This window comes from Phyllostomus discolor, chromosome X, assembly GCF_004126475.2.
Source record: "Phyllostomus discolor isolate MPI-MPIP mPhyDis1 chromosome X, mPhyDis1.pri.v3, whole genome shotgun sequence".
In the NCBI taxonomy this organism is placed as follows: domain Eukaryota; kingdom Metazoa; phylum Chordata; class Mammalia; order Chiroptera; family Phyllostomidae; genus Phyllostomus; species Phyllostomus discolor.
In genome coordinates, this window is record NC_050198.1 from 41617521 (window position 1) to 41631999 (window position 14479).

The 14479-nt window shown below is 37.4% G+C and overlaps 1 protein-coding gene across 5 annotated transcripts in view; it reads right to left on the bottom strand.

The window, feature by feature from the left end:
• Positions 1–2174: 2174 nt before the first annotated feature.
• Positions 2175–14479, bottom strand: part of MTM1 (myotubularin 1) — a 154295-nt gene continuing 141990 nt past the window's right edge. For 3 of the 5 annotated variants that reach the window (XM_028522491.2, XM_036016731.1, XM_036016729.1), the window contains 2 exons: positions 10240–10416; positions 2175–3889 (listed from right to left, as the gene is read on the bottom strand). In XM_028522491.2, the coding sequence (XP_028378292.1) occupies positions 3722–3889; positions 10240–10416 (345 nt within the window). In that variant the 3' untranslated portion in view covers positions 2175–3721. The remainder of the gene's footprint in view (positions 3890–10239; positions 10417–14479) is intronic. The other 2 variants (XM_036016730.1, XM_036016732.1) reach the window with 2 other exon arrangements.

Genomic DNA, 14479 nt, shown 5'->3' on the forward strand with positions numbered 1-14479 from the left:
CCTTGCTGGGTAAAGTAGCCTTGGTTGTAGATTCTTGGTTTTCATCACCTTGAATATTTCAGGCCACTCCCTTCTGGCCTGAAATGTTTCAGTTGAGAAATCAGATGCCAGTCTAATTGGTACCCCCTTGTATATAATTATCAGGTTTTCTCTTGTGGCTTTTAGGATTTTCTCCTTGTTTTTACGCTTTGTCATTTTAATTATCATGTGTCTCAGTGTAGGCCTGTTTGGGTCCAACTTGTTTGGGACTCTCTGAAGTTCCTGGATTTGTGTGTCTTTTTCCTTCATCAGATTAGGGAAGTTTTATGTCATTATTTCTTCAAGTAGGTTTTCTATCACTTGCTCACTCTTTTGTCATTCTGGTAGTCCCATGATGTGGATGTTGTTATGCTTCATGTTGTCCAAAAGGTTTCTTAAACTGTCATTAAAATTTTTTTTTCGTTTGTTTTGCTGTTCTGCCTGGGTGTTTTTTTTTTTTCTACCTTGTCTCCCAAATCAATGATTCAATCCTCTGCTTCATCTAATACAGTTTATTCCTTCCAGTGTATTATTTATTTCAGATGTGCATTCTTTATTTTTGACTGGTCCTTTTTTATGTTTTCTATGTATTTTTTCATGCTATTGAGTATTCTTATAATCATTACTCTAAACTCTCTGCTAAATTGCTTGCCTGAATTTCATCTAGTTCATCTGGAGAATTTTCTTATTCTTTCATTTGGTGTGTTTTTTTGTCTTCCTATTTTGACTGCTGTTTCATTTTTTCCACCCTAATTGTTAAACTCATCAGTGATATAGGCTGAAGTTGCAATCAGCAGCCTGGCTAAGCACCACAATGTGGGTTACAATTCCTGTAGGCAGGGTATTGCTTCCCCTCAGGCTGATGCCACTTGGGAGTGTGCTACCTGATACATGGCTTCTGCAGTATAGGGAATGACTCAGCACAGGGATCCTGGTGGCCTTCTCTTCAGTTCTCTCCCCAGGGCCACCAACTCCAGACTTTCCTCAAGCATCTCTAGTCCACTCTGCCCTCTCTCTGCCTGAGCCCAGGGTAAGTGGCTGCAAATGAAATTGTGTGGGTTGGCCCTTTAAGAGCTTCTCTGAGTCTCCAGCCATCTCTTCCTGGCAGCCAGAAACCCTGCTGCTTTTTCACAGCTGGATGTTATTTGGATCCTTTCCAGGTGTGGGGTTGTAGGCTGGGGAGTCTAGCTTGGTGTTTAGACTCCACACTTTTCAGGATGGAATCTCTGGCCACTGAGATATTCCTCCAGAACTTCAGTTGCTGCCCGTGAGAGACCAGCCAGCCCCCTCATGCCTCCTCTGCACTCCCTACCAGTCTCGTTGTGGGGAAGTGGGTTTCTTCTGTCTGTCCTCGATTATAAAGCTTTTCTCCAGCTAGTGTTCAGTTAGTTATTCAGGATGACTTCTCTACCATTTAGCTGTAATTCCTGATTGGTCCTGGGAGGTTAATATAGCTTCCACTTACTCTTTTGCCATTTTGGATCTTATTTGTTTTGATTCTGTGGGATTTTGGGCATGAACCCCTGGATCAATGACCTTCTCTGCTGGAAAATACAATAATAGAATACTGTGTAGCCTGTGAGTTTGTAGTGAGGATTAAACACAACAATGTCTAAAGATAGAACCTCACAAAGCATTTCAAATACTCAGTTTTAAAATATATATTTAAGAGTCCTATTCAGATTTTAAAATAATGGTTAATTTTAGTTTTCTGCTGTAACTATTTAGCATTTTTCAGATGCATATAAATAAATAATTTAATTTCCAATTGGCAGCACAGTTTGGAGGATTTTAAAAATTCTTACCTAATGCAACATCCAGCATACCTTGTTTCAACCAATGTCTTACTCTCTCTTAATATCACCTACTTTGTTCTCCATCCAGAATCTGAAGTCTTGTGCCTATGCACTCCCAGTACTTTTGTAAAAGCTGTCCTTACTTTAATAAAGAGTTGTGACTCTTAAAATCTGCATTGTTAATGCACTTAAATATCCCATATTGCTAGGATCTGGGGAGAGAGCCCTACAAGGTTGCTGGTAAGACCAAGAGCATGTGAAGTCAAGCCAGGAAAAGACGATACAATGTATATTTAAGACATATATATATATATATATATATATATATAAATATATATAATTACATATCTGAAAACAGAGTGCTATGTTAATGTATTTATTACAGCAGGTTTTTAGTCATTATTGCCATGAAAAATGTTTCATGAAATTCCACAAAATTCTTTAAACTACTAGTATTAGCTTTTTTCTCTTTTTATGGAGTGACACTTTGTTAATTTATGAAATATTTACAGTGTTTACAAAAGGCAAGAGAAGGTCTAATAAAATTTCTTATACATACAAAATTTATACATTATATCACTACTGTTTCTGAGACCTCGTACTTGGTAGACCAATTAAACTATGACATAAAATAACTTACAAAGATATATTTAATCTAATTCATTGAAAACAAAACCATATTAGCTATAAATAGTCCTTTACAGATCATTGTAAAACATGTTAATTGCTTTAAATCTAGCCCTAACTTTTACAAATATACTTACTAAATGAATTAGTTCAGATATCAAATAGAACTGCATTTTAAATTTCATTTAATACTAAAGGGAAAACAACTGAAAAAGCAAACTGCCAGGTACTTCAAGTAAAAATGTGTAGAACCATTTTTTATGCACACTTGGGAGGAGGGGCACCCAACACCATTTTAACTGAAATTAATAAGCACAATACTTTCAAGATACACTCAACAAATGTACATCTGCGACTTTTATTTCAAAATACGATGCTCCAGCAATAACTCGAACATCCAAGATAGTCAACCCTAAGCTTTGGCAGATAAGCTGGTTTGAAGAGAGTAACATTTGTGAAAACATTCACTTCAGCAGCATATCATATCCAACATCCTTGCACAGTGCTTCATAGGAGGTTTCCTACAACCTGAAAATGGGTCAGAATTTTAGGGAAACTCATGGGAAAAATTTAGAAAATAGAACAGGCAAAGTTTAAAAAATCAGATCATATTTAAGTAGGACCCATCAGTTTCTCTTAAATATAAAAATACGCTTCTCTTGAAAATTAGAGGAAAACACTTCATATTCCAAAATTTCAAAGTAATGAAAAACTCATCTACACAGCTATTTCTCCTTAAGTCACCACTTAGGATGGTATAAAATTTGGCAATTATTGAAATACTTTCTTTTTTGATAATGCCTTAGAAGCTGAGCTCAATTTGGTTTTGGCAGTAACACACATTTCACATTTGGGTTAGTTGTAGATAATCTGAAGCAATGCTTTTAAGCAACCTGAGGAAAATCCATTTCACAAACCTGTTTCCCCTTTAGTTTAAAATAATGTTATTCCAATTAAGCCCACAAATTATGCACTGTATACATAGCATTTCTAAAGAGACAAATTAAATTTAAACTTTGTATTTTTCAAAAACTCCTTTTGAAAGATGTCAGGATTTTCTAAATCTGTATCTGGGCTCCTTCCATCTGACTGTCATGTAGACACTATAGTTTTCTTGTAATATGTAATCTAGAAGGCACATATTCAAGAGTTTAAGATTACGTTAATTCAAGTTCTACATGGGGGCAAATATTTTAATCTACTTTGTACAGAGACCCCAAAGGAAAGTCAACGATTTCCTTTATTCAGAGCTTGAACGCAGCGCTGGGCAAGGCTCCCTCTCAGAAGTGAGTTTGCACATGGGGCAGCATTTGCGAAGGGCTTGAAGGTGAAGTCGAGGAATCAGAAAGCTTGGCAGAGTTGGTAAGCTGCAACTCCTCCAGCCTCTTTATGTATTCATCGCGCAATGCCAAGAGCTCCATGTAACGCTGTTCCACTGGATTTGGCTGCTGGGGAGAAGCACAAGTCTGAATTACTACTTTGTGCCCACCACATTACAAAAATTCACCTGCTCAGTACACATGTCCTATTCTCTGCATAAGCCTCTAAGTGAGGTTTAACATTCATACATAGGTTCCTGCAACATTACATAATTGAAAAACACAGAAAATTACCAAGAATGATAAAATGCCACCAAGAAATAACTACGTATACAATTCTTCCCACACACATCACCATTTTTAAAAGTTTTTCAACCCAGTCACAGCTCTTGTCTCCTGTGTTGCCTGTCACCAGGCCCACTGCCCTTTTGCTCCCAGAGCAACAACTCTTCTGGTGGGTAGCTGTCCTTCCTGTGGAGATTTGTGACACTTTTCCTGTAAGTATGTATCCAGAAACAAAATAAGCTATTATTTTATACTTTGTGAAAGTTTTTTTTTTATCAAAGGTGGTATATTCTGTAGTTATCAATCGACATTTTGACCAAATGGTATGTTTCTGAATTTGATCCTTGAGTTTCATTGAATGAATAAACCAGTTTATCTATCCATTCTCACACTGATGAATAGCTGGCAATTTCCAGTGCTCTCTACTACTACATGCAATGCTTTGCTATCCTTGGACACATCTCCTCATGTGCATGTGCAAATATCTATTGAAGGAATTTGACCAGGGATAGGACTGCTAGAGAGGACAACATGGTCTAATTCCACTAGATGCTGCCGAATTCCTCTTTGAGGTAGTGATATGACCTTATGCGCCCACTAGTGAGCCTGGCAGTTCTTGTTGCTCCATGTCCACACCAGGAGTTGAGAACAGAAGAGTATTTTTTGCCAATTTAAGGACAGTAACATGGTAGTTTTTGATTACATTGCCCTGTTCTACCACACCTTTTCATGTGTCATTGGTCATAGTAATACGTACACAGCTGAGAGCAGTGGCATTGATACCCACCAGCCTTAGTGTGAATCTTGCTCTGTCCCTTACCAGCTGTGTGACTTAATCTTCTAAGTTCCTCCACTTCCCCTCTGTCAAATAGGAATGAAAATGCCACAGACCTCACAGGGTAGTTGTGAGTGAAGTCAGTCAACATTGTCTGCTTTGCTACAATGCCAAATGCTCTGATTGATAAATAATACATTGATGGCAGGATTAAAAAAAAAGAGTTCATGCTGGAACAGAATATGATGCTCCCAGTATGTTAATTTTTAAAACTTTTGTACTGAGATAAATTACACATTAATGTGCACAAATCTTAAAATGTTCAACAAATGTTTACATATAGAGATATTAATGCAATTACCACCCAGGCCACTGTACATAACAGGAGAGTCCCGGGAAGACCCCTTTAACTATCACATTAATGTCTTGAAGTGATCAAGAGCAAGCTCTAGAAAGGTTGAGCAATATATGAAAACATTAAGGAAAAACCCAAAAGTTTACAGAAGTGTGTTCCTCTAGTGCTAGTAGCTTCTAGAGCTGTCCTGCTGTCCAATAATTTAAGCTATCTGCCAAAGCTATGAACACCAGCAAGGAAGCTGTGAAGATGATACACTGATGAAGAAGGCTACGCCTTGGATCCGATTGTTAATGCTAAAAGGAATGGTCTGGATTAGGAGCAGATGCCTTCTAGGACCAGCATCTTAGAGGAGGGAGCATGAGGCCTGGGGTTTAAGACTATGTACTTGTTTCCCGTGGCTGCTGTAACAAATTAACACAAACTTGGTGGCTGAAAACAAAAAACTTAATTCTCTCACAGTTTTGCAGGGCAGAAGCCTGAGATGAGGGTGTCAGCAGGCCTGCACTCCCTCTAGAGGCTCTAGGGGACAATCGTTCCTTGCCTCTTCCAGTTTCTGGTGGTTCTAGGCTTCCTTGGCTGTGGCAGCATCACTCCAACCACTCCTGTTTTTACATGGTCTTCTCCCGTATATGTGTGTGTAGCCTTCCTTTGCTGTTCCTTCTAAGGATACCTGCCATTGGATGTAGGGCCCACTCTAAAGCCATGAGGATCTCATCTTGAGATCCTTAACTACATCTGTAAAGATTCTTTGTACAAATAAGGTCACATTCACAGGTTCCAAGTGGACATGTGTTTTGGGGGCCACTAGTCACCCCACTACAGGTTGCCAAAGAGTGATCAGTGGAAGTCAAATGCACATTCAGCAGTCATGTAACTGTGCCCACATCTACTGGGATTGTTGCTTTCACTAGTGCTCTGCTTACAAAGGTTCATAGACTTGGAGAGGTCTCCTTTTAATCTTATTAATCCTATAAGCCCTGTTCTTTATTTTCTGTGAGTTTGCGGACTGTGAGATTTCTCGGAAATGCACATATAGCATCAGAATAGAAATGTTTTGTTGAGTGCCTGATGCCCAATAAGTTCTGTGTGCTGCCTATTAATATTCTTTGCCCATTTTTCTCTTCATGTATTCCATTGAGGTCGAGACATTGTTCTAGGTGGTCAAGATCCATCACTGAACAAAGGATACCCACATTTCTGTTTTTATGGTTTTTATCTTCCAGCAGGGGGAGACAGACAAACAAATATAATGATCCTGTGAGTTACAAAGAATGTCTGAAGGTGAATACCACGGGGGAAAAAGTAGAGCAGGCTAAGAGGGATGGGGACCAGTGTGGTGCCAGTTACCCTCTAAAGAGTGTGGTCTGGGGAGCTGCACTGAGGAGGTGACTCCTGGGGAAAGGCTTAAGGGAGGAGAGGGAAGGAGCGAGCCCAGGCAGATATTTGAGTGTTTGAGGGCAAGCAAGAAGTCCAGTGTGGCTGAAGCACAGTGTGTGAAAAAAAGTTGGTGAGGAGGCAAGAGGGTCAGGGAGGTAAGGGGTGGAGTGGTGGTCACATAAAGCCTCAGAGGTCATCAAAGGAAGTGAGCTTTGACTCAGGTGAGGTGAGCAGTTACCTGGACTATTTGAGTAGAGCAGTGGTGGGATCTGGTGTATATTTTACAAGGACCACTTTTGCTGCTGCATTGAGAACAGAATAGAAGCAAGCAAGAGTAGAAGTCAGGGAGTCTAGCAACAAATAGCTGAGGACAGGTGGCCTGGCCCATGGTCATGGTAGGAAATGATAAGAATGCTTAGAGGCTATACAGATTATCAAGGCTGGGCCTAGCAGGCTCTCCTGATAGACAGGATGTGAAATGTGAGAAAGTAGGGCATCAAGGATGACTCTAAGGTCTCTGGCCAGAGCAACTAGGATGGAGTTGCCAAGAACTGAAAGCAGAAGATGGAAGGAAAAGCAGGTTTGGGGGGAACATTAAGAGTTCCATTTAGACATATTAAGTGTAATTTGCTATGCCAGCACCATTTACCATCTAGTTCATCTTTTCCCTATGCATTATGATGCTACCTTCTTACCGTATCGAGTCTCCACTTCTATGTGGTCTGTTTCTGGGTGCTATTTTGCTTTATATAAGTTCTTAATATATAGCAGGCAAGCTCTTCCTTGATAATCTCCAAAATTACCTTGATTATTTTTTAAAACCTCCCTGTTTCATGACTATTAGAATCAGCTTGTTATTGTACCAGCAAGTACAGTTAGAGAAGAAAAAGAGATCAGAGGTAAAACAATCATTTTTGCTTATGACAAGGCTATGTAATCAGAATACTTGAGAGAGCAGATGGAAAAACTACTAAAAAATAAAATGATAATTCAGTCTAGTGATGGGTACAAAATATATAGAATATGGCTACAGACAAACAAAAGCCATTTAGAAGATATAAACAGAAGAGTTTATTTGTGATAGCCTACCAAAAGACAAAATAATGAAAAATGAAACTTAAAGTCAAGTGACTTCAAATACTACATCTCAACTTTTTGCTTGGGGAAATGAATTATGAAGTAAAGAATGTGCCAGCTCAGCCCAGAATAGAAGATAGACAATCAACTAGGTATGGAAGTATTTTAGGGTTCAGATGTTTATATTCATATTCATTTTCACTTTTCTATATCAGAAATGACTTACGCGGCACACAGTTCAACCTGTTAATATCTGACTGTCCTTATTCTCATCCTTGAGTTACTACTATGCAAAATGTGAACTTGCCCAGTACAACCCTGGTTGACAGCTACATGAGGTGCAATGGTTCCCCACGCATTATGAGGCTTACCAGAAGCTGAAGCTTACCATGTAGATTTATAATGTGACTAATTTATATGTCTGCTTTCAATATGAGCAATTTCCTTATATTAAATCAAAGTATCAAATTTGCTTATTGATAGCTTGCCAAATCTTATCAAATGTAAGCATTAATTTTTCCACCAACTTTGCTGGGTTTTTATGTGGTAGCAAGGGTTGGTGACTTTTGCTTCTAAAAGCACCCTAACCCTCCCTTCTTCTAGGTTAACAGCTCATTATAGGGAGGGGCTGTATATGCTTTTGGATTTTTCAGTACTGAGAGCATACCATAGTGTTGTGAATGCTCTAGGTACCAAGGAATCATTTGTATATCAACTGGGCCACACAAGTGAATAACAATTTAACTTTCAAGTGGTGAAGTATATTATTTTAGGTTCATATTATATAATTTTAAAAACTCCTATGTGATTGAACTTTAATCTACTACTATATGAAATAATGTTCTATATAAGTCATTAAGAAATCTAATGGACTTAGTTTATACCTCTATTATTGTATTTTTCCCCAAGTATTATAATCATTGGCTTATGTTCCTGGGTACCCCCACCAGCCTAGGAGCTCCTCGTGTGTGAAACCACCTCTTCTTAATTTCTATGTCCTGCCCTGTGCCTGATGCATGGGAACACTCAATATTTGGGCGATGGAAATACAAAGTGTCAAAGAACATAAAGATATGTGTGGGACCCTCCATGTTCAGAAAATCTCTATTGAAAGAATAACTTATTTTCTTTTTTGAATAAATTTCACAGATCATAATATAGACCAATTACTGTCTAAAGAAAACAGAAACCTCTACCAAAGAATGCTCAGTCCTGTCTGGCCCAGTTCGATTTTGCTAAACTCTTTGAGAATAAGGGGATAGATACATTATAGCAAGTTCTTCTACTGATGCCTATTTCAACTTCCCATAACACAATTATTATTATTATTACCTTTATATATTCAGAAATGAATTGCTTTAAATTCCTTAAATTTTAAGAATTTCTCTAAGTACAAATGGGTGATGAGAGATTATATAATCTATACAGAAACTGTCAATGTTTCCTAATTACCAGTGGCTTAAAAGAAAGCCTCAATAAATACAGAAAGGGTTTAATGTATAGGATAAACACTGCTCATCTATATTTTTTTTAATTAGAAAAGGGATATATCCTCTGTAACAGCAGTTAGAACCTTGGGAAAATTCCCATTTTCTCTTTACTTGATATTCCACTCACTAGAACTACCGCTAAATAAATGCCCTCAACATGCTTCTCAAATTCCAAGCTAACAAGTGGATGTTCTCCAGCCCTGGGATCTGTCACTTTCCAAAAGGTTACATATTTCAACCATTACTAAATTGCAAGAGCCTTTCATGCATGCAGCGGAGACCTTGAAATGAGAGTGCCAGCTTGAACTGGGCAGTTCCCCAATGAGAAGAGAGAGCACAGAATGGCATGCGGCCAGCTGCCCGAGTGGAATAAGCAATCTAAGAGACAGCCTGCAGCACCAGGCCCCTGCTGTTGCCTGATGATTTCTAGAAGGATTAAACCTGGTGTTTATGCAAGACTGGCCTGTGAGAACAGGTAGTCAACCATCCAAATGACTGGAAAATGTACAAACCTTTACAAAGAGCAATCACAAATACTGAATATTTACAGCACTTGGAACAAATCACTAACTGGAGGTACTACTGAGCCTTTATAAACAGGCTATATTTTTCTTCTTATTTCTGATGGAGTCAGGGTGGGAAAATGGAAAGCATGAGTGTGTCTTTAATAAAATGTGGCATATTTCACTTCAAAAACCATTGTTTCTATTTTTAAATGATAACCCTCAGGAAAAAGCACTCTGATGCTAGTTGACCTAGTATATACTCCTGAACCAAGCAGTAGATGCTTTCTTTCCTATGATGTGCAAAAACTTCTAGTGATTAAAGAAAATCCTTGGCTATCAAAACTCATTTTCTAGAGCATTAAATCAGTTTACATTTTAGTAAAAAGAATATATTATTCCCATGGACAAAAGAATATAAGTTTAACACTAATCAAAATAGATGGTTGAGTAATTAATAACAATTTTAATGAAAGTTGTGTTTAAAAGCAAGTGTGACTTTTTAGTCTCATACATTCCCCCTCATAATATTAAAAAAAAATACCAAGTAACATTATCAAAGTCCAGGAGTAATAATAAATCATTACTGTTTTTAACAATGCCAGTTCATTTACCTGTTGTTTGATTCTGGGGTTCCATCTAATGTAGTAGTTCACCCAAAGTTCCAAGTGACGCATACTGGCAACTGGATATAAAACTCGATTGATTTCTTTAGTGTAGAAAGGGTTTCTGAATGTGTCTTTATTACTGTTTATCAGCGACCACAAAGAAACTGTTCTTTCTGTAACTTTCTATAGAGAAGAGAAAGTGGAAAGCTTAAGTAAAAACACACACAGCCACACAAACATTTTACAGCCTGTGGCAATACAGTTGAGCACCAAATTGAATTACACATTTACATTATGCTCATAATAGCTCAAAAAGCCTCATGGGCCATTGGTTGCTCCTTGCCTCAGTGCTCCCCAGCCACTTACCGATATTTGCATAGATAATGGCCTAGCCACCTAAGAAGACTATTAATGGCTAGGTAAAACATTTATGAACAGATGGTCAGTATGCACTTTTTATTCAACAGAAAGAAAAATAATCATAAGAACCCACCAACATTTTTGCATTTGTTAGAACAATGAAATCTTAATATGTATCCACTTGACAACAGGCATCTGAAATTATGTAACTCAACCACCCAGCTGTTTAATCTACATCATGCTAACATCCAGATATTTGAAAACACCTGGGTAACTGCCTTCACTGAATCTTCACTTTTTAGTCTGATGTCCATCATATCATATAGGTATTCACATTTTCATTGTTTTTATAATATATTTTTACTGATTTTGACCATAACCTAGAAAAAAATGAAAGCATGGGGAAAAATGCAAGTATTAAAATTATCAAAGGTATATGCATAACCCACGGACACAGACAATGATATGGTGAAGGCCAGGGAGAAGAGTAAGGGCTGGGGGGAGGAGAATGGGAAATATCTGTAAAAGTGTCAACAATAAAAAAATTGAAGAAAAGAAAAAGTAAAACTTCTTACTACTAATCACTTCAATAGGAAAGGACCAATACACTAAAACTGAAAGCTGAAAAGAACATCTTGAAATAAGTGACTGAAGAAATTTCTTTTACATACATACTTTATTAATGTGAATGATAATGGCAGCCTAATTTGGTCTTCAGTGGAATCTACCTAAAACTTTATCTGTACCTTTCTGATGCCACTATATGTACTGCATTATGTTTATTTGCATGTCTGCTTTTATTTTTACACATGCGGAGTTTAAAAATGAAATTGCTCGATAAGGTTATAAAAAGAACAGCCTATTGCCTCTCTCCCTAGAACCAACTGTGTTTGATTTTAAAAGTCAATTGATTTAATTATTCAGTACTCACTTCCAAATCTTTAAATAACATGCTTTTCTTGCTCCCTGTTGGCTAACAAGTTAAAGGCATTAACTACAACACTGCCACACTGAGAATGTCTCCACTCCATCCTATCACACATTTTAGATTCTGCCTTATACTCCCAATATATAGCATAGCTTTGATCACACCAATGTTTAAATGTTTAGATTCCTATGATGAAGCAAGTGCTCTTTCTAGGTAAGCCACATAGTCACTATTCTGTGATTTTTTTCCTGTACATTTTTTTGTTTTCCTTCAATTAAACTGTCTATTCTGTTTGTTTACATTTTGGCACTTATTAATTCAACTGCAATTTTTTCCTCCAGTCTCAAACTTCTGTCAAGATGCTCTGCACATCTGGAGCCCCTGGCTTTATCTTCAAAGGAGAGAAAGCTGCACTAGATGGTGACCCTGAACCTTGCACCCATCTCTCATTAAGATCTCTCCTGTTTTGCCCTGAGCATCCCCTTTCCTCTCTCTGTGCTGGAGCTCCTGCTTCCTGAACTCCATGCAGTCTTTTTTGTTCTTTGCATGGAGCACATGTTGCAGTAGCTTCCAGAGAAATGGTGTAGTAAGAGGGTAAATCTTTCATGTTGCCATGCATGTCTGGGAATATCTTTGGTCTACCATCACATTTGGTTAACAGTTTGGTGGCTACAGAATGGTTGAAACCATTCTCCTTTAAAATTCTGAAGGCAATGCTCCATTGATTTCTGGCTTCCAATATTGCTGTTGAAGAATTCAGTCTTCCTGACTTTTTTTGCAAATAACCTATTTTTTAATCTTTGGAAGCTTAAAGGTTTTTTTCTTTGTCCCCAGTGTTCTGAAACTTCACAAAGATATGCTTTATAATGGGTCTATTTTTGTCCACTGTGCTTGGGCACTTAGCAGATTTTCAATGTGGGAATGTAAAAAACTTCAATTCTTAGAAATATTTTCATTTCAGTAATTTCCTGCTCTCCGGTTTCCCTATTTTCTCTTTCTAAAGTCCAACTATTTTGATATTGGAACTCCAGGACTGATCTAATTTTCTTGTTTTCTTATCTACCTCTGTCTTTATATTCTTATTTTCTGGGAGACTTCAGCTTCATCTTCCAACTCTTCTGAATTTTAGATTTCTGTTGATATCATATTTTCCATTTATTTTCTTAATTATTCTATTAGTTTTCCCAAAATTTCCCCCTTTGCATTCTGCCATCCAGCCATCCTCACACCATTGTCCATGTCCATGGGCCATTCCTACATGTTCTTTGACTCATCCCTTCCCCTTTTTCCACTATTTCCCACTTCATCATTTTCTGAGGTAGCTGTCCGACTGTTCCCTGCTTCCATGTCTCTGGTTCTGTTTTGCTTATTAGTTTATTCTGTTCATTACATTCCTCTTATAAGTGTGATTATATGGTATTTGTCTTTCACCAACTGGTTTACTTCACTTAGCATAATACTTTCCACTTCTGTCCATGCTACTGCAAAGGGTAGGAATTTTTTCTTCTTCGTGCTGCATACCATGCCATTGTATAAATGTACCAGTTTTTAAATCTATTCATCTACTGATAGATACTTAGGCTGTTTCCAACACTTGACTATTGTATAGAGTGCAGCTATGAACACAGGAGTGCATAAGCTCTTTTGATTTGGTGTTTTGGGATTCTTAGGATATATTTCCAGCAGTGGAAGCACTGGGTCAAAAGTCAGGTCCAATCTTAATATTTTTTAAGGAAATTCCATACTGTTTTCAATAGTGGCTGCAGCAGTCTGCATTCCCACCAACAGTGCACTAGCGTTTCCCTTTCTCCATATCCTTGCTAACACTTGTTTGTTGATTTATTAATGATAACCATTCTGACAATTGTGAGGTGATATCTCCTTGTGGTTTTAATTTGTATCTCTCTGATCGCTAGTGATGTTGACCATTCTTTCATGTCTGTGGGCCATCTGTATGTCCTCCTTAGAGAAGTGTTATTCAGATCCTTTGCCCATTTCTTAATTGCACTGTTTGTCTTCCTGGTATTGAGTCATAAGACTTATTTACATATTTTGGAGATTAAACTCCTGTCTGATGTATGATTGGCAAATATGTTCTCCCATACAGTTGGCTCCCTTTTCATTTTGATGATCATTTCTTGAGCCGTGCAGAAGCTTTTTAATTTGATATGGTCTCATTTGTTTACTTTTTCCTTTATTTCCCTTGCCCTAGGAGATATACTGGCAAATACTGCTACATGGGATATCTGAAATTTTACAGCCTGTGTTTTCTGCTACAACTTTTATGGTAGGTATCATGACTAATGTCTAAATCTTTTATCCATTTAGAGTTTATTCCAGTGTATAGTGTAAGTTGGTGATCTAGTTTCATTTTTTTTTTTTTGCATGCATGCATCAGTCCAGTTCTCCCCGTACCATTTACTGAAGAGGCTATTTTTATTCCATTGTATGCTCATGCCCTCTTTGTCAAACATTAATTGACCACTGAGACATAAGTTTATTTCTGAGCTCTTTATTCTTTTCCACTGATCTATGTGTCTATTCTTAGGCCAGTGCCAGACTGTTTTGATTACAGTGGCTTTGTAGTATAGTTTCATAACAGGTATTTTGATTCCTGTTGATTTCTGTTCTTTCTTACAATTGCTGTGACTTTGGGGTCCTTTTTTTTTTTTTTTTTTTTTTGATCCCATATAAAATTTTGGAGTATTTATTCTAGATCTGTGCAATATGTCATTGGTATTTTAATAGGAATTGCTTTGAATGTATAAATTGCTTTGGTTATTTAGTATAGACATTTTAATGATGTTAATTCTTCTAATTCAAGAACAGGATATATGCTTCCATTTATTTGTATTTTCCTCAATTTCTTTCTTCAGTGTTCTATAGTTTTCTGAGTAAAGATTATTTCACCTCATGGCTAAATTTATTCTTTGGTCCATTATTTTTTGCTTTTGTTGG